The sequence below is a fragment of the Molossus molossus genome, unplaced genomic scaffold (assembly GCF_014108415.1).
Source record: "Molossus molossus isolate mMolMol1 unplaced genomic scaffold, mMolMol1.p scaffold_m16_p_5, whole genome shotgun sequence".
NCBI lineage: Eukaryota > Metazoa > Chordata > Mammalia > Chiroptera > Molossidae > Molossus > Molossus molossus.
In genome coordinates, this window is record NW_023425388.1 from 108074384 (window position 1) to 108101052 (window position 26669).

A 26669-nucleotide genomic window follows, 5' to 3' on the forward strand; every position below is an offset into this window, starting at 1 on the left:
TTGAATATAGTTCTTCGTTAAAGATGTTTAATTTGTTTTATTTCAGATTCTTATTTGAAAACCAGACACCAGCCCATGTTTACTATAGGTGGAAGCTTTATTCTATTCTGCAGGCAAGTAGAATCAATTACCTTGTTAATTTTCACTGAGGTGTTGGAGCTTTCTAATAACATTCTGGGTTTTTATTAGGGAGATTCTCCAACTAAGTGGCGGACGGAAGATTTTCGTATGTTCAAAAATGGATCTTTTTGGAGGCCACCACCATTAAATCCATACCTGCATGGGATGTCAGAAGAGCAAGAAACAGAAGCTTTTGTAGAGGAACCTAGTAAAAAGGGAGCACTTAAGGAAGAGTAAGATTTTTTTCATTTCTGTTCCATATTCAGAAAAGTCTTTTTAATGGTTGCTTTAATTAATGGTCTAAGTTGTTAACCTTAAAATAAATTTTTTATATGTGTTAAACATCTTAGCAAGTATAAATGTGTGCCCTATTGACTTTGACCTCTTCCTACTGATAAAATTTGTGATTTTTTTTTTTTAAATCCTCACGTGAGGACAGTTTTTATTTATCTTCAGGTAGAGTGGGAGAGAGAGAGAGGGAGAGAGAAACATCAACATGAGAGGGATATGTTGACTGGTTGCCCCCGCAAGGCCCTGACCAGTCCCAGGGATGAACTGCAACTGAGGTATGTGTCCTTGACTGGATTCGAACCATTAGTCCACTGGCTGACACTCTAACCATTGAGCAAAACTGGCCAGGGCTGTGATGATCTTTTTTTTTTTTTAATCCTCACCCGAGGACATTTTTCTATATTTTGTTCAGATAGAGTGGGAGGGAGAGAGAGAAACATTGACGTGAAAGGGACAGATCGAGTGGTTGCCACCTGCACGACCCAACCAGGGCCGGGGACAAGCTGCAACTGAGGTACGTGCCCTTAGTGGGAACCGAACCCGGGTCTCTCTGGACTGTAGGCCAACGCTCTAACCGCTGACCCAAACCGGCCAGGGCTGTGATGATCTTTTAAGCAGTGATTCTCTAGCAGTGAAATACTTTGGTTTCTTATAGAAATAATCTTGAGAGTCTTAGAATTCTTGCCTCAATGAATGCAACGTAAAGAGGAAAATTATCATATGGTTTAGGGAGGTCACATGGTTGACTGTTGAAGTCTCTCTACAGAGTATGCAGTGTGTGGCCACCATGGACACATATGTTTTTATTAGTGCTCAGTCTGCTCTGGCACAGTGAAGTTAGCCTGGTTTAAGAAGCAGAAACATCTTTTCCCAGGTGACTGCTGAAGGTGGCCGAGGGGCAGGTCCTGGTGCTCGGTGGCCAAGGCCATCTCCTGGGTGCCTGGTGGCCATTGTGTCCAGGCAGATTACTGCTGGGCCAGATGACGGTGGTTGTATGCTGTGAGGGCATCAACATTTCTGGCAGTTTTTATAGAAACAAGTTGTAGTACCTGGTTTTCCTTTGCCAGCAGACGAACATCAACCCCTCCCATGGTCCTTAACACTTCTCGGCCCAGCCGCATCCTTTGGCGGACCATCGGAGGCATGCTGCTACATAAGACCAAGTGAGGCCAGGCCACCTTGGACCTCCTCAGGGTGTTTGATAGGATCCTGCCACCCTATGATAAGAAAAATCGAATGATAGTTCCTGCTGCCCTCAAGGTTGTGTGTCAGAAGCCTACACGGAAGTTTGCCTACCTAGGACATCTGGCTCATGAGGTTAGCTGGAAGTGTACCAGGCAGGCACAGTCACTCTGGAGGAGGAGGAGAAGGAGAAGGCCAAGATCAATGTTGCTGGAAGGAAAAACAGCTCATGAGGCTATGGAACAGTTTGAAAAGAATGTGAAGAAAATTGACACATACACAGAGGGTCCTCAAGACGCATGGACTTCTGGTCTGAGCCCAGTAAAATTGGCAGTTACAGTCCTCATGCTGGGCCTGGCCTGCCCTTCCTCCATCGTGCCTTAGGATGTAGGGTATTTCCAGGGGCTGTAGTTTGAGGCAGCGGGCACTATGGGCCTTAGAGGACTGGGAACACAGAAGGGGTCTTAGTCACTGCTGTTTCTGAAATGCCTTTTATAAAGTTGAAATGGCTCTAAGAGCTGCAGAGGCATAATTTGCCTGTGACTTACTCATTGATGAGAATTTTAGGAAATCAGTAGTTAGGACAACTAGTTCCATTTTAGTATTTACAAGTAAGCTGGAAAACTCATGTTTAAACTTCCTACATGGTCAGATTCTGTACTTTGCAGCTGTTAGGATATGAACGTATGCTTGGGGGCAGGATGAACCTTGTGTTGTACAAGAATTGCAGGTGCTGAGAATGGATGGACAGCCCGAGTCACAGGCATCACCCTTTGCCTTCCCTGTACCTTGTGATCAGAAACAAATGAATTATTTTTAGAGAAAATAAAAAAGAAGAAATAAATTTAACTATTAAAGGTTCAGAGAGCCCTGGCTGGTTTGGCTTAGCGATTAGAGTGTCGCCCCGCAGACCGGAGAGTCCTGGGTTTGGTTCCCACTAAGGGCTCGTACCTTGGTTGCAGTTTGAACCCGGCCCCGGTTGGGGTCGTGTGGGTGGCAGCCACTCAATGTGTCTCTCACACTGATGTTTTTCTCTCTTTCTCTCTTCCTCCCACTCTCCCTCCCGCTCCATCTGAAGATAAATGCAAATATGTCCTTGGGTGAGGATTAATAAAAAAATGTTCAGAGGAAGTTCTGTGTACTTCAAGGAAAAAGAATTTTTAGCATATAGGATTATATACTTCACTGCATAGTCTATAAATTTTAATCTAGTTGTACTGATGCATTGTTTGTGAAGGCATTTGGTAATGGAGAAGTGTAATATTTAAAAGTATATTTACTTCTGAAGATGTATGTTCATCATTACTTTCGCCTAGGGGTCCACAAACTGAGCCTACAGGTTAAATTTGACTGCCTTCTGTTTTTGTAAATAAAATTTTATTGGAACACAGTCGTGGTTATTCCTTTACATGCTGTCTGTGGCTGCTGTGGTGTTACATTAGCAGAGTGGAGTAACTGACAGAGACCACATGGCCTGCAAAACCTGAAATAATTGACTCTCTGGTCCTTGATGGGAGGTTTGTCAGTCCCTGCTCTAGCCTGTCCTAATGCTGTGTATAAGTGCTAAAATCAGACTTCCTTCAAAGGAAGTAAAGAACATGAAAGTTCTTTTTAAATGTAGTGGGGTAATAGGACTGGATACTCTTAAATGCTCTTAAAAAAAATGCCCATAATTTTAAATTTACTTAATTTGTAAACTAAAAATCACTGGAATCGTCCAGCTGGTGTGGCTCAGTGGATTGAGCCTTGTCCCATACACTAAGAGGTTGATGTTTCGATTCCCAGTCAGGGCACGTGCCTGGCTTGTGGGCTCAGTCCCCAGTAGGGGGCATGCAGGGGGCAGCTGATCAATGTTTCTATCTCCCTCTTAATCTCTCAAAAAAAATCATTAAAAGCATATATATAAAAAAAATCACTGGAATCATTTATTAGTTTAAGGCCAGGAAAATTATTCTTTCTCATATAAGTTCTTCCAAAAATGTAACATATTTGGGGAACTTGTTACAAATCAGATTTAACACAATTTGTCAGATTGGGTTTTAAAGAAATTAGTTTATGAGCACAAACTATAATGCCATTTGAAATTTGTACTTGTAAATATTTATAAATTTATGAAATTTGTTTTTAGACAGAGGGACAAATTAGAAGAAATCTTGCGGGGGTTAACTCCAAGGAAAAATGATATTGGAGATGCAATGGTTTTCTGTCTTAATAACGCTGAAGCTGCTGAAGAAATAGTGGATTGCATTACTGAGTCATTGTCGATCTTAAAGACACCCCTTCCCAAAAAGGTATAGGAATGGTTTTTCTTTATAGAACATTTAATTAAGTAAAAGGGGAGATAATAGTTGACTCTTTGGATTGAAATTTTGCATGGAGAACTTGACCTAAGAAATCTTTTCCTATGTAGTCTTGTTATGTTAATTGACACACGTTATCAATAGGTTGAAATGTAAATGAGTTACAAATCTTATTTGTGCAGAAGTCATGGTTGTGGTGATGTTGACTTTCTTATAACTATTATAATTAGTTATAATTATTAAATTTAAATAAACATTAGCCTATGACATTGATTTCAAAAAATTCACTATGGGTTGCTCGCTTTGGCAGCACGTAGACTGAAATTGGAACGATACAGAGAAGATGAGCATGGCCCCGGCGCGAGGATGCCATGCACATCCGTGAAGCGTTCCATATAAAAAAATGCAATATGAGATTCTTTTCTATATACTTTGTTTGCTGATGGTTTTTATTTTTAATTGGTTTTATGTTATCTTTTGGTATTCTAGATTGCCAGATTATATTTGGTTTCTGATGTTTTGTACAATTCTTCAGCAAAAGTTGCCAATGCTTCATATTATAGAAAATTGTAAGTATAATGATGTAAAATGATATTTCTGAGATAAAAATCTTTAAGGGTAAAGAGTTCAGAAGAGAGGAGGACTGTTTTGTTAACATCCTCAAATAAAAAAAAAAATAACTTGAATTTCTTTGTAGTCATACACTATTCTAAAAATTTGGATTGCATTCAATTAGCAGTTTTTTGAAAGTTTTTATATTAGTTTCTTAGTTAACTTGATAAGACAAATAGGAACAGTTAAAAAGTAACACTGTTTTATTGAATATTTACCTACTTGTATAATAAATAAGCTGAAACAATGGCAGACATAAAGGAAAAGACAAAAGCATTAACTATAAAATATGTTTTCTTCTGATCGTCATTGTTTTGTAGTTCATTGCTAATATTTTCCTAGGCAATTGGGAATTATGTTGTTGCGCTGTAGTTCACATAGAATGCTTCCATGATTCCCCAGAGTTCCTTTTGGTGTTTATTTTATGAATTAGGAAGTTTTTCTTCAATAACGAACTCTGAAAGGAAATTTGGAGGTGTGGGTTCTAATCTTAGCTCTGCTATTAGTTTTTTTGCCTTGGAAAAGTCACTGACTCTTTTGTTTCCTTTTATATAAAACAAAAATATCAGACTAGGTGCCTCATAGTGTCCTATATGTAAAGTCCCTTGCTAATCAAGGGAACGACAACGCAAGACTCTTTTGGGGATTTTACAGGAGAACATTTTGGAATTACGAGTTATAGAAGTTTAATTATAGTTTTAGAGTTTAAACACCTAGTTCTTAATTTTTAAGTTTTTTTTTTTTAAGGTTCAGGAGGAGTTTGGGTAGCATGCCGAAGGAGATAGGGATTTTTAAACAAATTCATTTGTAAAGATTATATTATTTCAATTTCAGTTTTGAAACAAAGTTATGTCAGATATTTTCAGACCTCAATGCTACCTATCGTACTATTCAAGGACATTTACAGTCTGAAAACTTTAAGGTATGTTTACTGTTTTATTATTTTTGCCTTTGTGTTGAATATGGGTCTGGAAGCTGAGAAGCACGTTAGAGGGCGAGAGAAGTACATGGACAAGTCTAAAACATGAGTTGCATGTTTCAGAAATTATTGTTCTAGCCCTGGCCGGTTTGGCTCAGCGGTTAGAGCATTGGCCTGCGGTCCGGAGAAATTATTGTTCTAAAATTTACTACAGTGTTGTTACCTTCCTTTAAAAAAATACCCGAAATTTAAAAATATGTTATCTAGTGTTATTTTGTTGAGTGTTTGTTTCAGTTTTAAGTATTTTATTTAAATACGTTGCATATTAGTCTTTTCAGAAAACACATTCAGAAGATCACTTATTTTGCAATGGTGTACAGGAATGCACTACAGAAGGACGTATCAGTAAAAGACAGCAGTGGTTCCATAAGATTATAATGGAATTGAAAAATTCCTAACCTAGTGACATTGTAGCCATCATAACATGTAGTGCAACACATTTGTGCAACACATTCTCATGTTTGTAGTAAAGATGGTATAAAAAGCCTGCTGTGCTATCAGTCACATAAAAGTATAGTACATACAATTATGTATGGTCCTAATACTTGATAATGATAATAAATGACTGTGTTACTGGTTTGTGTGTATATTATACTTTTATTAATTATTTTAGTGTATACTCTTTTTACTAAAAAAATAAGTTTGCTGTAAAAAGTATGTTGTGTTACCTGGCAGCAGCCTCACAAATCTCTTGAATATCATTTTCTCTTTTGCTTGATTTAATCTTATTTTTATACAGTAATGTGCTGCACAGGCTACAGCCTAGGAGTGTAGAAGTTGTACATGTAGGTTTGTGTAAATGCACTGTGATCTTTGCACAGTGATGAAATCACTTAACGATGCATTTCCTAGAACACATCCCTGTTGTTAAGCAGCCCATGACTTTTATAATTTGGCTGGATTAGGGACATAGATTTTAGTTATTCATGTTACAAAGTATATGCATGACTTATTTTTATAACCTCTTAAGCTGTAAACCACTGTTAAGAAAATCCAAACAAAATACCTTATAATTGAATAAATAGATATATTTTCATGGGAAGAAGACTTTTGTAAGGAAAATTTTTAGCTTGGGGAGATGCCTAATGACCCCACCATTTAAGGGGTTCAAACAAACAACTCCATTTCAAAATTTTTTAACTTAAATGTTGACCTTAAGTCAGAGTTTATGTAGAGAGGTTTAGGGATGGGACAGAAAAATAGTGTTAGCCAGAATTAGGAAGTACTTCATTGGACCATAAAAGAATTTGGGTCAAAACTTGCCTACCCTGTCTATCTAGTCTTCGTAAGTTTCTAAGATAACGTTTCCCAGAACGTGGCCTCATAAGTACCACTAGTGGTATGTGTGGGACATTGATCTTTGATGATCAGGAGCAAATAGCTACTGTTTCTTTTTCATTATATTTATATATGTTTGTATGATTTTATTTAAATAAAAAGGTGGGCATTGATTTGCTTTTAAACATGTCAATGATTGTTATTTTCTTTAAATTTTAAAAAGAATGTTAGTTTTAAAGAAAAATTCAGCAATTGTGCTGTTTATTCTCATGAGATGAAGTTTGAGACATACTGTCCTAAATAATTTTGTTGTTTTTCCTATTTATTTAGCAACGGGTAATGACCTGCTTCAGAGCATGGGAAGATTGGGCAATTTATCCAGAACCATTTTTGATCAAACTACAAAATATTTTCTTAGGACTTGTAAATATTATTGAAGAAAAGGAAACAGAGGTAGGCACTCAATGTATTTGTCTGATTATTTTATTTATTGATTATAGAGAGAAAGAGAGGAAAGGAGAGAGAGAGAGAGAGAGAGAAACATTGATTTGTTCTACTTGTTTATGCATTCATTGGTTGATTTTTACATGTGCCCTGACCCAGGATAACATTGGTGTATAGGGGCCATGCTACTAGGCCAGGGCCTTGTCTGATTATTTCAAAATTTATTTTTGGGGATGCTTTGGAGATGTGATATATTACAGATGTAACGTTTCATGGATTTTGTTACTGGAATTGCTAGAACCCAGGAGTTGAAATTATTTGTAATAGGAATTCTCTGTTTTGTGTCCTTACATGAAAATTGGTGACTTTTTTTTTTTTATCTTCACCCGAGGACATTTTTGCATCTATCTTCAGATAGAGCGGGAAGGAAAGAGGGAGAAAGAGAAAGAGAGAAATATCGACGTGAGAGAGACACATTGAGTGGTTGCCACCCACACGACCCTAACCAGGGCCAGGGACAAACTGCAGTTGAGGTGCGTGCCTTAGTGAGAACCCAACCCGAGATTCTCTTGTCCATGGTCTGATGCTCTAACTTCTGAGCCAAACTGGCTAGGGCAGTGACTGTTTTTTTTTTTGACGACATGAAAAGATTTATAGTATACTAGAAGGAAAAAAGCAAATAATAGAGTGATATATGTAGCTCGATTTTATTTTGTTAGATTAAAGATAGCTATATAAGTAAACATGTACATGAAAAGATGTACCACAATGATGGATTCTGTTTATCACCATTCTGTTGCTTTTTACCTCCTCAGTAGTTCTTAAATCCTTCATCTTTTTCTTTTTTTATTAATTTCGAGAGGGAGAGAGAAACATCGATGAGAGAGAACATCGATTGGTCACTTCCTGCATGTCCCCAACGGGAGTTGGAGCCCACAACCTGGGCATGTGCCCTGACCGGGAATTAAACTGACGACCTCTTGGTGCATGGGTCACCACTCAACCACTGAGCCACACCGGCTGGGCAGAGCCCTTCATCTTTATAATTACAATCTAGCTGTCATATTTTCACTTGCATTCTTATAAGATCCTCCTAGTTGGTGTTCCTACAACCACATTGTCCTTGTTTCATTTCTTTTTTCTTTTTTTCCTTCAATGTACAGTGTTTCCTTTTACCATAGATCTTTGCACATGGTTTGTTCTCTTTCTGGAACATCTGTTGTTTTTTTTTTACCCAAGATTCTTCAGACTTCAGTTTAAGCATAACTTCGTAGAGTCTTCTCTGTCCTCTTTAGGTGAAACCTACTTATTATGTGTATCTACTTATTATGTGCTGTAGTAGTATGACACCTCGTTACAGCATTCGTCCTAGTTGCAGTTATATGTATATTGTTGTGAGTATCTGGCTCTCCCCTCCCCCCACAGTCTAAGATCTGTGACAGAAGGGACCAGGGGACCAAGCTAGTTTTTCACTCATCATTGTATTCTTAGTGCCTCACATGAAACCTGGTATCAGTAAGTACTTGGTTAATATTTGATAAATAATGCATAAATGACTGCTGTTCTTTGTTAGATTGGATGATAAAATACACTTTTATGTTCTCACATTGTACCTGGGAATGTGGTTTGTTTTGTACTGCAAATTAATCTTTAGCAGTGTGACTTCAACAAGTTAAAGAAAGTGTTAATGTAGTGTATGTGCTTCCATAGGATGTACCAGATGACCTTGATGGGGCCCCTATTGAGGAAGAGCTTGATGGTGCACCTTTAGAAGATGTGGATGGAATTCCTATTGATGCTACTCCCATCGATGATCTTGATGGAGTCCCTATAAAGAGTTTTGATGATGATCTTGATGGAGTGCCTCGTAAGTTCAGATTTCAGACTGATTAAATCTAGCTAATAAGTTTGATTCCAAAACTCTTTAATTTCCACACCAGTTGATATGGGAAAAGGTTATAATTTCTGATTAAGGTATCAGTCATTGACTTTTTTTTTTTTTTTCCAACTTTATTGATTTTTTTTTTTTTTTAGAGAGGACGGGAGAGGGAGGGAGGGAAATGGAAACATCAATGAGAGAGAACATCGATCGGCTGCCTCCTGCATGCCCCCCACTGGGGATTGGGCCCACAACTGGGCATGTGCCCTGATCAGGAATCAAACCAGCAACCTCTTGGTGCTTGGATTGACGCTCAACCACTGAGCCACACCTGCCAGGCAGTCATTGACTTTTTGGGTTTTTATTTCTGTCCTCTCAAAATTCAATTATAAGTAATACAGTTGTCTGTGTCAAGAAAAAAATATTCTTTCTGGTCACATTTCTTTGTTGGGACATTTAGCCTTTTATATTAGCAAGCTTCTCTTTTTGTCTTGTCAGGAAACCAAAGGTAAAATCTTGTACTCAATGGTATTCATGATACCAGATGCCTGTTTTTATTATTAGTCTTCCTAACTAATAGGGTTAGTTTTCCTAGCTGCCAAATATCCAGTTTTGGGAATAAGAATTATACACAATCTTCATTACATTTGAATTATGTTAAGATATTGCACGATATATGAAATCTGTGTTCTAAACAGTAATTAAATAAAGGTATTAAAGATGCTTTTACTTCCTTCTTCATTTGCTTGAAATAATGATGACCTACATGTTGAGTTGATATGTATACTGTTTAAAAATTGGATCTCAGGTGCAGAGAATAGGATTAGTCATAATCCTTGCTTTTGACACTAATATTATTAGTCCACCTATGGCCTTATTTTACTTTTTAATAATATATTGCTGCAATTTTCAACCTTTTCATCTCATGGCATGCCCATAAACTAATTACTAAAATTCTGCAGCACACCAAAATAAACTTTTTGCCAATCTGTCAACAACAACAAAAAATAGGTATTGCATGTTTTAAAAATTCATAGCACACCGGTTGAAAATCACTGATACAGTGAATACCCATAAACTATTTAATTTAGGTTATCTTCTAGAAGTTATGTTTAATGGCTTATCTTTCCTCAATAGTGGATGCGACTGAAGATTCAAAGAAGAATGAGCCTATATTTAAAGTTGCCCCATCAAAATGGGAAGCTGTAGATGAATCTGAGTTGGAAGCACAGGGTGAGTAAAAAACATACTGAGTTTTAGAAAATTCAGTACTTAAAATCAATCATTGGTGTGTGTGTGTGTTTTCCAATATTTCAACCTTAAGACCTTAGTGTTCTATATTTATATCTAGGGGCTAAGTTTTCATTGTAGTACCTGTTATAATTTTCTTAGATCTTTCTGTTTTTATGCTTTGAGAGTAATTAGAGAAATCACTAAAAACCTTTCAGGTTAAGGGAGTTGAGTAGAAAATGTAGATGGGAAGCTTTACCTGTTTGGAAATCTGCGTAGAGGTCAGTTTCAGAGAAACCAAGCTTTGACCCTCCCATAGTGCTTGACTTATTAGATCTTCCTTTCATACTTACTTGGACATGTATCCTAGTGCTTATAATCTGTAATTGTTAATATTTGTAAGTTCTAATGAAATATCATCCAGCACAGAAATAAGGAAAACATTATTTGTCACTTGATGAATTTGAATAGAAGTATAGTGTAGGTGTGAGGAGGAAAGAAACAGATTTAGCATAGAAATGGCCATTCAAAGGACAGATAAATGTAGATAACCTCTGTAATATAAAATTTCAGTTCCAAAGGTGGGCTTCTACTAAGCTTCTGCAAAAATGCTAATTTACCTTATGGAATTACATCTTTTTCCCCCTTTCATTCAGCTGTTACAACTTCTAAATGGGAGTTATTTGACCAGCATGAAGAATCAGAAGAAGAAGAAAATCAAAAGTAAGAATCTAAGAATCTAAGTTTTGAATATACTCAGTTTCCTATTGCATATGTGCTCCCTTTTTCATTAAAAGGTACTTGAAATAATAGCAAAGAGGGAAACTTCACTGTTAAAAACCTTGTTAAGAGGATCATTTTTAGTTCTCCATTGTTTTTCCAGTGAATAAGGAGCTTTAGGTTTCTGGTCTTGCTGCATCTGGTTTCACTTTGCTTTTGAATTTATTTTCTATGCTAGGTATTACATTCTCACTTTGTAGTTACTGAATGGTCACCTGCATTTATTTTAAATCTTTGCTTTGGCTTCACAGAATGTGATTATTAAAATGCGAATAAGAAGGTTATGCTTCTTTTGTATTATGCATTGCTGGGAAAGTGCATATTGCATTATGACCATTCTGTTATGTTTAAATGCAAAAACCTCAAAAAAACTAAGATTAAAAGGGAAAAAAATCCCTCAGTGCATAAAAAAATATTTTTGAATTTTGCTCTTTAGTAATTACCTCAAAATTGTTTTTGCATTTAACACCAAATATAATTAGAGGAATTCCTGCTCCCAAATTCTTCTGCAAGTTTATATTAGTAGGTTTTAGATAGTACTTGAAACCTTTTAAAATAATTACATAGGAAGTTGTTGTTATTATTTTGTTAATCCTCACCCAAGGATATTTTTTCATTGATTTTTAGATAGAATGGAAGGAAGGGAAGGAGCGAGGAAGAGAGAGAAACATCAGTATGAAAGAGACACATCGATTGGTTGCCTCCTGCCAAGGCCGGGGATCAAACCTGCAACCCAGGTACTTGCCCTTGACCAGGAATTGAACCTGAGACCCTTTGGTCTGTGGGCCAGTGCTAACCGCCTAGCCAAACTTGCCAGGGGGGCAGGAGGTAATTTTTTTAAATAGGAAAAGAGATGACCTCAGGGACACAAAGAAGTGGTTTCTGGTTTTTTAAATCTTTGGTCTTTTATTGCTCTCAAATGGAAGAATGAACAAAGAGACCTTTGTGCCCTGGCCCATGTGGCTTAGCAGTTAGGGTTTTGGCCCTCAGACGAAAGGGTCTCGGGTTCAATTTCTGGTCAAGGGCACGTGCCTGGCCCCTGTTGGGGTCATGTGGGAGTCAACCAATCAGTGTGTCTCTCTCACATCGATGTTTCTCTTTCTCTGTATCCTTGCCTCTCTTCCATTCTGAGACCTGTGTGTCCCAGCATAAATTGGGCATTTGTATGGATTTGGTGTGTGGTTATTAGTAGCATTTAGATTGTTAAGGAAATGTGAATGATCCACATTTGTGGAAACAATTGGATATGCTGAGGAAAACATGGTAACAGGAATGCCTTTCCATAAACGTTGGTGTGATCAGAACAAGTCAGCAATGGTTATGATAAATCACTACAGGATATACATGTGGTTTACTGATGGAAATACCCATCTGAAACTGCTAAGGAGTAGAGGGAACAAGTCAGTTCACTTTAAAACAGTGATTTCCTTAACTGTTTCACACATCTAGAATCCATTAGCAGCAGCTCGCCATTGCAGGGCCGCTGCTTTAGAGTGAGTGTGTGCTCATAGAACGGTGGTTAGATTTAGGAAGGAAGGGTAGAGAAGCCATTGCAGGACTCAAATATTGTTCAACTGGTTTTGTTTCTAAAGATAGTAATTTTTTGCATAAATGTAATATTTGTGTTAATGTTTGGAATGGAAATGCATTGTAGTGTTGAGAATAGATTCATCATACTTCCATACAGATGGATTATTAAAAACATAATTTATATTTTTTATTTTTTTGGGAGCTCTGAATAAATTAGAATAAAAATGATTTTATGAGTACAAAGCAAGGAAAAATATTTTTTCTCATACAATTTTCTAATCCTTAAAATTTTCCTATGTCTCACTACTGCTCTCTAGTGGCTGAATCCAAAATGCCTTTTTACTAAGGAGCTACTTTTTTGAAACTAGTAATTATTGTATTTGTGGCAGAAATGTGACTTAAAAATATATATAGCACCATGAATGCTTTGGCGAAAAATACCAAGTAGTAATATAACCTCATTTGTAATGAAATCTGTATGGGTTTAGAGTCTTGAATTTTTATTTCTTTAAAGAAGAGCAAGATGAAGCTGTGCTCAGATGTGAACCTAGAATTGGTAACTGAGGAGCTAAAGTCAGAACCAATTATAACACACTACTTGGGCCTTGAAAACTTAAAATAGCAATTCTAAAATATTATACATGTTAAGTTATTGAAGTGTATAGCGTACCTCATTTTAAAGTCTTAATAATGTGGTTAATGTTTAGTGTCCAACCATCTAGATCCTTTCTCTAGAAACATATGCGTATTACCCTGGCCAGTTTGGCTCAGCGGTTGGAGCGTAGGCCTGTGGACCAAAGAGTCGTGGATTCAATTCTGGTCAAGGGCATGTACGTATCTCAGTTTTGGTTCGTCCCTGGCCCTGGTTGAGGTCGTGCAGGAGGCAGCAGATCGATGTGTCTCTCTCACATCGATTCTCTCTCTCTCGCTGTCTGAAGATAGATGGAAAAATATCCTCGGGTGAGGATTTAAAAAAAAAAAAACATGCGTATTGTTTTCAACATAAATTATATAATTCTGTACATACTATTTTGTGACCCATATTGTCACTGTAGTGTCATGTCACTCTACATACTTATCTGCTCTGTAGTCATCTATGTTTAAAAGCAACCATGAAGGTAAATACACAAGGAAGTTTATCAAGGAATATTTGAAATCACGAAAAAAGTCGAAACAGGTAACAGGCTGGAATTTAAGTAATTTTCATTACATATCACTACAGTTTAACTGGGTCACGTCCTTATTGATTGACCTTTTCCAGAATAATTCTTCAGTAAAACTTAATATACGCACACAGTTTTAATCCTCACCGATGGTATTTTTCTGTTTCTCTTCAGATAGAGTGGGGGGGGCGGGGCGGCAGAGGAAGGTTGGGGGGTGGGGAGAAAGAAACATTGATATGAGAGAGACAGATCGACTGGTTGCCTCCTGCACAAACCCGACCAGGGCTGGGGACCTAACCACAACCAAGATGTGTGCCCTTGACCAGAATCGAACCCGCGACTCATTGGTCTGTGGGCTGACACTCTCTAACTGCTGAGCCAAACCAGCCAGAGCAGAAATGTGTATGTTTAAAAAATTAACTAAAAAATACATTTAGGAAGTTTCTTACAAATTAATGAGAAATAGTAAGTGAAAGGTTTATTTCCAAAAATAATGTAGGTTTTTTTTTTTATAGTTGGTTTTGACTCTTTCTCCTTACCTATGTATTGTATTGAGTTGTACCTATATGTAGTACTAATGATTTGTGGACTCAGGTATTACATTTATAAAGCATTTTAGTAATGTTCTGGAAAGGACCTTTGGATGAGAAATTAAAAAGCTAGCTTTCTCTTTAGTAACATATCTTTTCTGATTCTAAATTGCCAGTACTTTATTTTTATCTTCCTTGCTTACATTTTTCTCACTCAGTGTGCAAGTCTGATTATCAGACTCTAAAATAATGACATTTTTATTTGGAAAGAATTTGGTTATAACTTTTTACATTATTATGGATTGTTTTATATGTATGCTAAAAGGACTCCTACTTATGGTAGAGTGTACTTAGTACCCAAATAGCAATATATAAGGGCTTCTCAGGCTCAAATATTAAAGAGAAATAGCATATTTACTAGGTTAAGCCAGTGATATTAGTATACAATATTGTTTATAAGGAATTTTGTTTATATACAAAACATTCTGAGTTTGTTTATACAAGGATGACTTGTTTTGCCAGATTTAACATACACACAAAGCCCAAACACACAACACACAGCTTTTTAAAAAGCCCCTTCATTTTTTGTGTGCTTAAAGAACATTTTGTTAATCCTAGTCTAGTAATGATGACCAGCTTTACACATCGTTGCCTGCCTGTCTGTTTCCACTAGATTTCTTCTGGAAGGACAGGAGACATTTCTTTGTATCTCTACCCATGGCAGTCACTTAGTTTTTCGTTTTAACTGGCAAAGAACCAGCACAACTTTCAGAATCATTAGTGTGTACAAATATTTAAAATTTACACATTGCTTTCTTTATTCCGGGGGTTATAATGCTAATCAAGTAAGGTTTTTACATGATGCATTAATTGTTTTGTAGCAAATCTGTGTGCCTCAAACTGACATATCTTCTAGTTTATAGGTTTTATCGAATAGGGGAGGGTAAACACTTGGGCTTCTTAAACATTAAGCTGGGTGAAATTACTCTGAACTGGATTTCACTTAACTGCTACAGGGAAAGTTTGTTGCAGAATGAAAGACACACATAATGTTAGTTAACGTAAGCAAAAATTTAAAAAATACGGTTATGTGGAAGTCCAAACATTTTTTGTGGAGGAAACAGTTTTATTAAACTGTCTATATTATTTGATCAAATATTTTGTAAAAAATGTTTTAGTGGTGAGTTTTCCTTTTATGTTTTGCTAACATTATTTAAGCTCTAAGGTAATTTAATCCAGACTGTAAAATATAACTTCTTTTTTTTTTTTTTTTTGCTGCCTTGACATATACAATATATTCTGCTTATTTTCAAAGTCAAGAAGAAGAAAGTGAAGATGAAGAAGATACTCAGAGTTCCAAATCCGAAGAACATCACGTGTACTCTAATCCAATCAAAGAAGAAATGACTGAGTCCAAGTTCTCCAAGTACTCTGAAATGAGTGAGGAAAAACGAGCCAAACTTCGTGAAATTGAGGTTGGTACTGCAATGAAATTGAAACTGCACCAGCATTTCACTTCTTCTGCTGAACTAGGCTTCCTCTTGGCATCACACCTTGGTACATCCTGTTCCCTTTCTGCCTAGAAATTGTTATACCAGCTGACTTCCTTTAAGGCCTCTGCATCCCTCCTCCCCTTGTCTGGATTTTTTCTTACTTGTCTGGATTTTCTTCCCCCAATTTATCTCTTTTGTGTGTATTATGTCTTGTGGGTTTTTTTCCCCTTGCTTGCTTGCTTGCTTGCTTGTTTAATTTCTATTTCCCACTGGGCTGTGATATTCATGAGGGAAAAGGACAATGTTTTCTGTCTGTTACTGTATCTCTGGTACCTGGCACATAAGAGATCCTCTGAAGATATTGATTCTAATAAATAGATTGTATCTGACATTGTGAAATCCATTACATTTGAGAGTGTACATAGAATATAAGAAAAGTGGCACAGCCTGACCAGTGTGGCTCAATTGAGCGTCGACACATGGACCAAGAGGTCACTGGTTTGATTCCTGGTCAGGGCACATGCCTGGGTTGCACGCTTGATCCCCAGTGGGGGGGCGTCCAGGAGGCAGCCCACTGATGTTTCTCTCATCGATGTTTCTATCTCTCCCTTCCTATCTTTCTAAAAATCAATAAAAACATAAAAGAAAAGTGAGATATATTTTCTGGCATGTTCAAGTTATGTGTACATTTTATTACAATATGCTAATTTTAAGTGTCTGTGTCCTTTAGTGATGGGGAGAGAGTGGACATTAAGTGGGGCTTAGCAGTAAGAAGGAGAAAAGCTTATGGGAGAGTCCAAACTATCTCCAGCAGCTCTTCCCTCCCTCCGTTGCTCTCCTTTTTTAATGCTTCTGTTTATTACTGAAGGTATTCAACATGTCAGAGGGAAGGATCTTATAATGGAACCTTCCTTTCTGTTCCTTGCCCTAAGGTGATGAAACATTCCCAATAAATGTTAGCAGTGGTGTAGCAGTCAGTCCAGAATCTCAGTGTGGCTCAGTTGGGCATCGCCCTATGGCACCGAAAGGTTGCTGGTTTGATCCCCCGCTCAGGGCATGTGCTTGGGTTGCAGGCTCCATCCCCAGTAGGGGGCATCCAGGAGGCAGCCAGTCGATGTTTCACTCTCATGTTGCTCTTTCTCTCTCTCCCTCTCCCTCTCTCTCTCTAATAAAAATATAAAAAAAGGAAAAAGTGTACCTGAGTGAATTTTAATACTCTGTCATTCATTTAACTGTATTTTTTTTGAATGCCTGCTCTGTCAGTGCGATTTCTCTTACTTACTGGTAGTTCGTTACCGTATTTCCACCTCTCCACCTACTCAGTGCTGGGCTGGCACACGTTCTTGTCCACCTCTTTCTCAGGTAATCACCAAACAAAGCATTTTGTTTACCTTACACCGAATCATCTGGTGTTAATTGTTAATTTAGAGAAGGGATTTCAGAGTTAGGCTGATTTATTTTTCCTGGGATGTGTTCAGTTACACTCTAGAGTTTTTAGGGACCTGAGGTGTTAGGTGTCAGTGAATGTGCTCACTGTTGCCCCTTTCGTACTGCACGTGCCCTTCCTCACTCAGATTTCCTCCCAGCCTTGCTGAGCTCTGCTTCCCTAACCCTGTGGAACTGCTGGAGTAGAAACAAAGATTGAACTCATCGAAATATATTTTCTTAATAATTGAAGGGACATTTTGATAATTAAAAGTGCCAGAACAGACTGTTTGATCATTCTTTAATATTCTATTTCCTGATTGGCTTAAAGAGAAGAAAGTTGTAATACAGCTTTTTTGTTGATTTGGATGTGTGTGTACATATGTGATGTGTGTGTGTGCACTCACATTTCCATACTTTGTGCTCTCTGATAATCTGGTCTCCTTTCTTTGCTAGATGCTTGGCGATTATTTCTTTGCTTTTGTAGTGCTTCCCTCCTACAAATTACCCTTTTGGGATTTGCATTGTGAATCAAATTCTAATTTTAAAATGTAGACCATTGGGGAACCAGATACCAAATTCATTATTATTGTGTTGAAATAAGCTCTTCAGGGCATGAACCACATTCATGCTTTTGAGTCACTGTACATGGCTGTGCAGAGGGCATGTGGTCGCCTGTGCACTTGACTTCTGAAGAGCTGGGCTTGTCTGACAAATGGCTTTCACAGGGGTTTTATGTTGATGTTATATATTTTTTTTTTCATCCTCACCAGAGGACATTTTTCCATTCTTTGCACAGATAGAGTGGGAGGGAGAGAGAGGAAGAGAGAGAGAGAGAGAAACATCGACGTGAAAGGGACACATCGAGTGGTTGCCACCCGCACGACCAACCAGGGCCGGGGACAAACTGCAACCGAGGTACATGCCCTTAGCGGGAACCGAATCCGGGTCTCTCGGGACCGCAGGCCGACGCTCTAACCGCTGAGCCAAACCAGCCAGGGCTGTTGATGTTATATTTTGACAGAGTCCTTATCAGTTACTACTTTGCTATATTATGTTGTCCTTTTTATACACTTGTTTCAAAGAAAAGACTCTTTTTTTTAAAATTAAATGTATTGAGATACCGGTTTGAAGTGTACACCCCAATAAAACATCTGCACACTGCATCGTTCGTGTGTGCGTGCGTGTGTGCGCATGCGCCTTAATCCCTTCACCTTTTTTCATCTGGTCCCCCGACCTCTGTGCCACTCCCTCCCCTCTGACAGCTGTCAGTCTGTTCCATGTATTCATGCCTCTGTTTCTATCTTGTTTATCAAGCAGTACTTGAGAAACTGTAGTGATGAAAAAATTTATGTCTTGCTTCACAGCTCAAAGTTATGAAGTTTCAAGATGAATTGGAATCTGGAAAAAGACCTAAAAAACCAGGCCAGAGCTTTCAGGAGCAAGTAGAACACTACAGAGATAAACTTCTTCAACGAGTAAGGAATAAGTATACTCAATAACATGCATTTTCCTAAGCTATATTTTGACTACCTAGAATATTGGTATATTGGTGTATTAAGGAAGATATATTTCGAATTGCGTCCTTTGATGTGTAAATGCTGGATATTGGTAGATAGTTAGAAACATTTGAAATTTGATGTTTTATAATTGTTTCAACTTGGAAAAGGGTTAGGGCCCCAACATATTTTATTGCAGATACTACCTATAAACTTCTGCTAAGAGTATGCTTTCAAAACTGGAAGACCCTGTAGGAAGAGTATTTGTGACAGACACCAGAAACCATGAAAAGTGGCACAGAGACAAAAAGATGGACTTGGGGTTTAGCAAGTTCATTTCGGGCTCCTTTCCATTGTTCTCAAGGAGGGACAGCAAGTGGTAGACTATCTCATTGGTGAACGCGAAACTTTTGAGGGACCTGATATTCTTGTACATTAGAAAATATGTAGAGGTACACAGTATTTTAGAACAAGGAGACCCATGTGATAATTGTTGGGCGAACCCAGGAATTTTATTGGCACTGCTATATCTTGACTCATTGTAAAGAAGATTCTATAGAAAGCGACCAAGGAAAAGCCCAGAAGGGAGATGACAGTCACTGCAAAGTGCCTGGTGCTGTAGAACTGGTGCTGGGAGAGCAGGGTGGCAGAGCACCCCGGTAACCCCGACTTTGCAGGATCGTTAGATGATAGCCACTGTTACATTTTATTGTTGAATTAAAGTGCTTAAAATATTTAAACTGTAGTTTGAGTCCTGTGAGTTATCAGTGAGGAATATACATTGCACAGACCACCAGGGACAGTCTCCTGAGCCTCACTTCTTAAATTTGTGCTTTGCTTGATATATTTTGAATAAAGGTATGTGAGATTTTAAAAAAGATAACATCTTTGCTATGTGTCAGTACCACATGAATCCCTTTGGTGATGATGGCAGGTGTTTGATTTTCCTGGAAGATGATACCCAGGGATGCTCACTGTCTTCATGGTGGTAATACATGTGTTACCGTTGCAGTCTCCTGCATTTCAGCTGCAGTTAGGGAGGAGGATGTATTTCTTGAAGGTGTACACGAGTGGCCAACACCTCATTTCTGTAAATAGACCTCTGGCTCGCAACCGTCCTCTTGTGGCAGAGTGGGATGCTCCTGACAGCCCGTGTGGCCCGCAAAGCAGAGACGTTTACTCTCTGGCTCTTTATAGGAAGCATGGGCAACATTTGGCATAGGCTTTTTACCAGCTGTCGGATAGCTTTCTTGATGCACAGAAATGATAGAGAAATTAAATTCCTGTTAGTGAAGATCTAAGTGGGCTTTGTGGGTTCGTTGTCTGTAGCTACTCCTTTAATTAAATAATCAACAGAAATTGTAATTTTAAGTGAGAAGTGGCAATCGTAGCATCTGAGGAGAAGGAAAGAGTTTTTCTCTGGTTTATATAATTGCTTAGTCACATAGTTTTTATTTTCATAAATTAGGATTTAAAATTTCCAGTACAATTCATACTTGTCTTTTACTAATAAGATTCCTGATGGACAATTATTGTGAATAGCTATTGCTCCTTTTCAGCCATTGCTTTGGTAATAGCTCTCTTTTGATTAAATCCACTTGCCTTGCGATTAGGATCACTGCTGTTATTGTGGTCTGGAAGGGCAGGGTCAGTGTGTTAGCTTGTGGGGGACAGTGCTCCACAGGCGGCAGTTGAGAGCCTTAGCTCCAGGGCGTGGCTCAGATCCTGACTCCATTCTGTGTGACCATGGGCCTGAGGCTTAACCTTTCGGAGTCTCTGTTTATCCTAGAATGAGGATGAAAATTCTGTTCCTATGGGTATTTGGAAGGAATACATGAAATAGTATGTGGGAAGTTGTTTAGTAATTACCTGGCCTATGGTGAGCATGCAGTGAACTTTAGTTGCTGTTGCCGGTTTCACTGTTATTCAGGATAAGTAGAAGAAATGACTGATTTTTCTGGAAGAGGAGGTATTTTTAAAAAAATGGTATTAGTGATTTAAAAATTAGTTAAGTAGAAGAGAAAACATTGTTACATAAATGAAATTAACCCAGATTGGTATTTTTTTAATGACTATTCTTTCATTGACAACAACAAAAAACAGGAGAAAGAGAAAGAATTAGAAAGAGAACGAGAAAGAGATAAGAAGGATAAAGAAAAATTGGAATCTCGATCCAAAGACAAGAAAGAAAAAGATGAGTGTACTCCAACAAGGAAAGAAAGGTACAACATTTCTCAGTTAATACCTATACTTGTTTTAGGATTTAGAATGATGTTCCATTTTATGCTATTTTATCACCAATCTAACAAACTAGAAAAATATTTTTTCATGATAAATATGTTTGGCTCTTGCCTACAGGAGGCAGAACTAGCTGAGAAATGGGACAGTTCAGTTGGCACTTAACTTACTTAACTAAGCCATCATTCCTTTATCTCTTTACATTGTCCATAGGGTACCTTAGCCTTAGTCCAGTGCTAAGAATTCAGCTGCTGTATTAGGTATCAAGCTTAGGCTTAAATAACTGAACAACAGCTTGCTAGATCTTTCTTAGTTGCCTCTAGTATAAGCATTTCTTCTGTGCTGAGTCTGCTACCTATTAATTTGAGTCTCCCAGTCCTTCCTTGGAAGGAGATTGTGTACCTAGACTGTAAGCACTTGCTTCCCACTTTGTCTTCATTCTAATAAAAATCACTTATCTTGTAGTTTTTATTTTTTACTTTCATAATCCCTAAATTTGAGTTAGTAGAGAAAATTGCTTTAGTTAATATTTAACTTTTTCCTAATAAAAACCAAGTGAATGCAAATAATTCTGGCTTAGTCACTCTACAAATAGCATAGTTATTGGTTAAATAGTAAATCTATTTTTTCTTTTTTATTATTATTTTGATGTAATTTTAGATTTACAGAAACATTACAAGAATAGTATAAGGAATTTCCAGATATCTTCCACCCACGTTCCCCAAATGTTAAATATTTCTACTTTTGCCTTATTTTCTTCTTCCTTCCCACTTTTCGCAACCATTTAAGGTAACTTGCCAACATAATGCTCCATTATCTTATGTAAACCACAATAAAAGTTTCAAGATTGTGAAGTTAACATTAAAAAACTTAGCTGATTAGAGACCTTAATGAAATTTTGTCCATTGTCTCAGTAATAATCTCTCTTACAGCAAAAGAAAATCCAATTTTGTTGACTTCAGTTTTTGTCTTGATCAATCTGTTTTTAAGACTTAATTGGTTGTTGGTATGAAGCGCTTTGAATGTTGTCGGAAAATAACATCAGTAAAGTTAGTGAAATAAAGTTAGCGTAAACTGGTAGGAGTTAATAGCTAATTTAGTAGAAGGAAATTGAATACCTGATCCTTTGCTTACTTATGGAATGTTTTGGGGTTTTGTTCCATAGGAAAAGGCGACACAGTACGTCCCCTAGCCCATCTCGCAGTAGCAGTGGTAGACGAGTGAAGTCCCCATCACCAAAGTCGGAGCGATCAGAGCGTTCAGAAAGATCTCATAAAGAGAGCTCCCGGTCCAGGTCATCTCACAAAGATTCTCCTAGAGATGTTAGCAAAAAGGCCAAAAGGTAAATGCAAGTCATTTTTTGCAATATTTCGTATACCGGTTTCCTGTTCATTGCACCGGCTTTTGAGAATAATTTGGTTGCTAGCTCTTCTTTAAAGGATTTTAGAAAACCAAAAAGAGATGCTTTCATTTTAGATTATGCCTTCCCACCACCCAACACCAATCTCATGACTAAAGCACAAGAAGGCTTCCAACAAGTAAAGACCAGCCAAGAACTTTAAACATCATATCCAGTGTTTCCTATGGAGTAGGGGTAGCTGCTTTACTTTTCATTCTGTTCTTCTTTAGTTTCTGTAGAAAATTCTTTTATTTTTGTCAAAGCTGAAAAAAAGACCACATCCCCCTTTCCCCATATCACTCTGGCAATCTTCACAGCTAGTTTTTGGGTAGAGACTTATGAAAATAAATACCATTTCTTCAGTGTATAATTTAGTATAGACTTTTCCCCTTATAGTTCTAGAAAAGTAGTTCAGAAATGTTTTATTTATCTGGTGTTATTTTCCTGAGAGCTAAAACTTTATTATTATAGTAAAATCTTTATAAAATAGATAAGCACTTACATATGTGTGTATGTGTGTGTGTATTTGATAAATGTGTTATTTATTTGTTTTGGTAATCTTCATGAACAGCACTTAAAAAAATTATGCTGTCTTACATGGTTCCCTTGAATGACACTGCAATAGTTGTGCCTTTTCCCTCAAAGAGAAAGGCTGCAGAGCTGTCCTGTGTTTTGTGAATGGTAGTAGATGCCATTTTGAACTTTATCTTGTTGATTTAGAGGTTCAGACTGGAGATATGTCACTCACTTGGGGAACTTACTAAGACTGCAACTCCTTAGTCCTGCCTCGAGATTTTGGTTCAGGAGAACAGTGTGATAAGGCTCAGGAGCCTCTTTTAAAGCAAGTGCACCTCTGATGACTGATACGATGCACATGTAAAAAACCCGTGTGTGCGTGTGCACGCTGTAGGCAGTGTACAGATCTGGGACGTTTACAGCCTTCTGTGTTTCAATGACTTTTATTGTGTTTAGTTCAAGTGCATTTTAGATAATTTAAGGAGTCCGTTTTGATCACATGAGTACTGTGATAAATTGTTTTTGTTTGTTTCCTCAGATCACCATCTGGTTCAAGGACACCTAAAAGGTCTAGGCGATCACGGTCTAGATCCCCTAAAAAATCAGGGAAGAAATCCAGATCCCAGTCCCGATCTCCACACAGGTCTCATAAAAAGTCAAAGAAAAACAAACACTGACATACATTTTTAAGATGCTGTCACTTATTGGAAATGCGATTTTGTTTTGTGCCTGAACGGTCTGTTTTAAAAAAAAATCAAATGAAAAGAGCATTCCTGGGGTTTTTGTTTATTTGTGAACGCATGTGTAAACTCATGAGTAACTGCATCTGTAGACCTGTCATTGTTTTATATTGTGTAAATTACTTTCGTTGTGGCTGTTCTCAAGATGAAATTTTTATTGTGGTAATGAATTTCATCAGAAATGTGTATAATGGATCTGCTGGCAGTAGTAGTATTTTGTTTTAGGATGCTGTGACTTAGCAAAACTAATACAGATGTCTTCCCCTATTTTGTAGCTTTGACAATTTGAATTAGATTTCAAATAAAATCTGAAGAGAAAACCATATGTTGTTTTTTTGCCCCATTGGTGACATCAAGTCCTGTCCAGTCCTACTAAGTGAGTTTAGCACTTCTGTTGTGTTTCTATACTGAACACACTTTACAAGCTCCATTGTTCAAGCAGCTCAAGTTTTCTGTTTGCTAAGATGACTATAAAAGTTAGGGAACCTGAGACTCCTTTTTGGTAGGTTTACCAACCGATTTCTTTGGTAAGGTTCTCTTGGGTAACACTAGTACCCAGAGATCAAAAGACGAGGGGAATGTGGCATGGTCTATTGTTAATGGGAGGCCTGGCTAAAATTCTTTTCCTTTTCTTCAAAGAAGCAATATGACTTAAATACACTCAACCTATGTCCTGAGCAACTACTTATTATTGGGGAACTATTAAATCTCCATCTTCTGATTTCATTTGTCACGAAAGAAGTTTATTGTAAAAGACTTTTTCTACCAAGAGTTGGCCATAGAATTAGTTGTCTGATAGTTGCCTTTTACAACCCTCTGTAGGCTGTCTTCAAACCCTGGCATGAGTATATTTCTACAAGGTTCTGTTTAAAGCACCTTTTTTGCTTTGTTTTTTGTTTTGTTTTTTAAAAAAGAGTTAGTTTTAGCTTTAAGTAAAATTTAAAAATAAAATAGTTTTAAGGCAACTTAACATTCAGTGGTTTGTGAATTCAAGGTGCAGAAAATTGATTTAAACCATTTGCAGCGTTGAACTCTGTTTTGCAGGTGGCAGAAACCTTGCTGCTGTCTGAGGAAGAAGTAAGAGACCTTGTATGATGTTGACCTCAGTATTGCTATAAAAATAATGGAATAAAGGGCTGTGTTACTTGAATTGACACTGTTCCTTTTGAATCTGCCTCCGTTTCTCCTTTAGGCACTTTATACTGGGGTTTGATGGGGTTTCCCCCCTTAAAAGAGAGAGTAGAAAACTATTCCCAATAATGGGTTGTTTTGAATTAGCTTGCTTTTAAAAAATATCTTCTCAAGTTGTTTTACTTAATCTTGCCTAGTCACAAAATAAAATAAGCTGACCCATTTTGGGAGAGTTAGGTACCTTAGCTGAGCAGCGAGGGGGGGGCATGCTGTTTCCTAACTGGGCAAACCTGTAATCGCTTTAGAAATGAGCCAATCAGATTGTGTTATTTAGTGGTTCTTACCCACATGCAATATTGCTTGGAAGCTATTCTTTTATTGTTCGCTCTTTTGTTTGTCCATATTCTTAGGATATGTTAATTTCTAAATGTTGCTCAGAATAAACATGAATATTTGGTGCTGGTTTTTAAAAACCTACAAATATAGCCATTTTTAAAGTTAAGTGTTTTTCTTTGTTCATTGCCTAAGTGAATGGACTTTTATATAATTACCTTTTTTTTTGCAAAAATAATAATGTTGAGTTTCTACTGATTTGGGCATTCCATCATTCTCTGGTATCTAGTATAGACCTAGAAATAGTCAGGTAATGATTTTGCCAGTCAAGTTACAAGGAATGCTTATTTCTCCGTCTTTTAAAAAAATATCCTGGAGAAGTAGGAGTGAGTAGAAATTGTTAGGTCAGTTGTGGTTGCTTGTTTGTAGCATTTTTTTTTTTTTTACTGCAGTAGGATTTAGCCGTTCTTTTCATGTGGATCCAGATTTGGTGAATGTTGTTTATATCACAGTGGGTAATGACTGGCTTCCTTTTGGGTGGATGGGTGGGGCTTGCTTTGGCTCGATGAATATGTATTCTCTGAAGTTTGTCAATGTGTGTATTAGATTGTATTGGAGTTTTTTTTTTCTGGAATTGGAAATAATATTGTTAGATAGGTTATTTTCAGTTTTACTTAATGAGAAAATACCTAAAGTAAGCCTATTGAATTTTCCCTGGATTCTATGAAAGTTTAATGGATCAGAAATTGGAGAATAGTGAGGAGATATTGTACCATATTTTTATAATAGCATATTATTCATGTTTTCTATCTAAAGAACACTCTTAATTGGATAGCAAAATTTCTACAGGTTGACTACAGGAAATGCCCGGTTCCGGCTTTGTAGTAGACAGTCTCCTTCCATAGCTGTATATAAGAGGAAATCCCATTGTCTGCTCTTCCAAAGGGCACAGTGTAAGCCCTTTACTCTCTAACCTAACGTTTATAAACAGGGATTCCTTACCAGCTTGATGTCGCCTAATCTCCCTCTCTTCTACAGGTGAGAGAAAGTAAATGGTAGTCTGTTTCTTACCAAAGAGAGACCTGTGATGGAAAGAATCATGTTTGGGAATTGTTTTTTGACATGTATTTACTTATTGTTAGTAAGTGTATGGGCATCTCTGAACTGTAACGTGTTGAGAACTTAGAGATTAAAGAACTAAACAAAAAGCCCTGACCCCAAAGAATGCTCTTATTTGTCTCAGAATGTTTTTGGCTTTTAATCTAAAATTGGTGGAAGTTGTTATACCCTGACCTAATTTTTCTTTATTGCAGACCATTCCTGTGGGTTTACCCTAAGATTTTTATCCTAATTAAAAGATCTCAGAGGGAGGAAATATTTGTATCCCCCCAATACACATTTTAGTATTCTTGAGCACTTGAAAATGTTTTTAAGAAATTCAATCATGATCTAATTTAGGTTTATTAGAAATATTCTGTACACATTTGCCTTTGTGGTGGTGTAGGTTCTAAAAAATTATATGGCCATGGTAATAGTTTATCATTTGATTATTCAAAATGAGAGCAAATTAATCTGTT

At 37.3% G+C, this 26669-nt stretch overlaps 1 protein-coding gene, 1 non-coding gene and 1 pseudogene across 8 annotated transcripts in view; all 3 read left to right on the forward strand.

The window, feature by feature from the left end:
* LOC118617064 (U2 snRNP associated SURP domain containing) overlaps positions 1-26669 on the forward strand; it is a 54008-nt gene extending 27339 nt beyond the window's left edge. For 3 of the 7 annotated variants that reach the window (XM_036242580.1, XM_036242582.1, XM_036242584.1), the window contains 14 exons: positions 47-113; positions 190-353; positions 3722-3884; positions 4383-4462; positions 5340-5427; positions 7093-7215; positions 8917-9073; positions 10223-10318; positions 10972-11038; positions 15634-15793; positions 18604-18714; positions 20839-20957; positions 22139-22315; positions 23427-23948. In XM_036242580.1, coding sequence (XP_036098473.1) covers positions 47-113; positions 190-353; positions 3722-3884; positions 4383-4462; positions 5340-5427; positions 7093-7215; positions 8917-9073; positions 10223-10318; positions 10972-11038; positions 15634-15793; positions 18604-18714; positions 20839-20957; positions 22139-22315; positions 23427-23565 — 1711 coding nt within the window. In that variant the 3' untranslated portion in view covers positions 23566-23948. Of the gene's footprint in view, positions 1-46; positions 114-189; positions 354-3721; positions 3885-4382; positions 4463-5339; positions 5428-7092; positions 7216-8916; positions 9074-10222; positions 10319-10971; positions 11039-15633; positions 15794-18603; positions 18715-20838; positions 20958-22138; positions 22316-22449; positions 22617-23426 lie in introns of those variants that run through there. The other 4 variants (XM_036242581.1, XM_036242583.1, XM_036242585.1 and 1 more) reach the window with 4 other exon arrangements.
* On the forward strand, positions 1199-2105 carry LOC118617582 (annotated as a pseudogene).
* On the forward strand, positions 4188-4294 carry LOC118617937. The gene has a single exon (XR_004956895.1). It is a non-coding gene; the product is annotated as a U6 spliceosomal RNA (small nuclear RNA).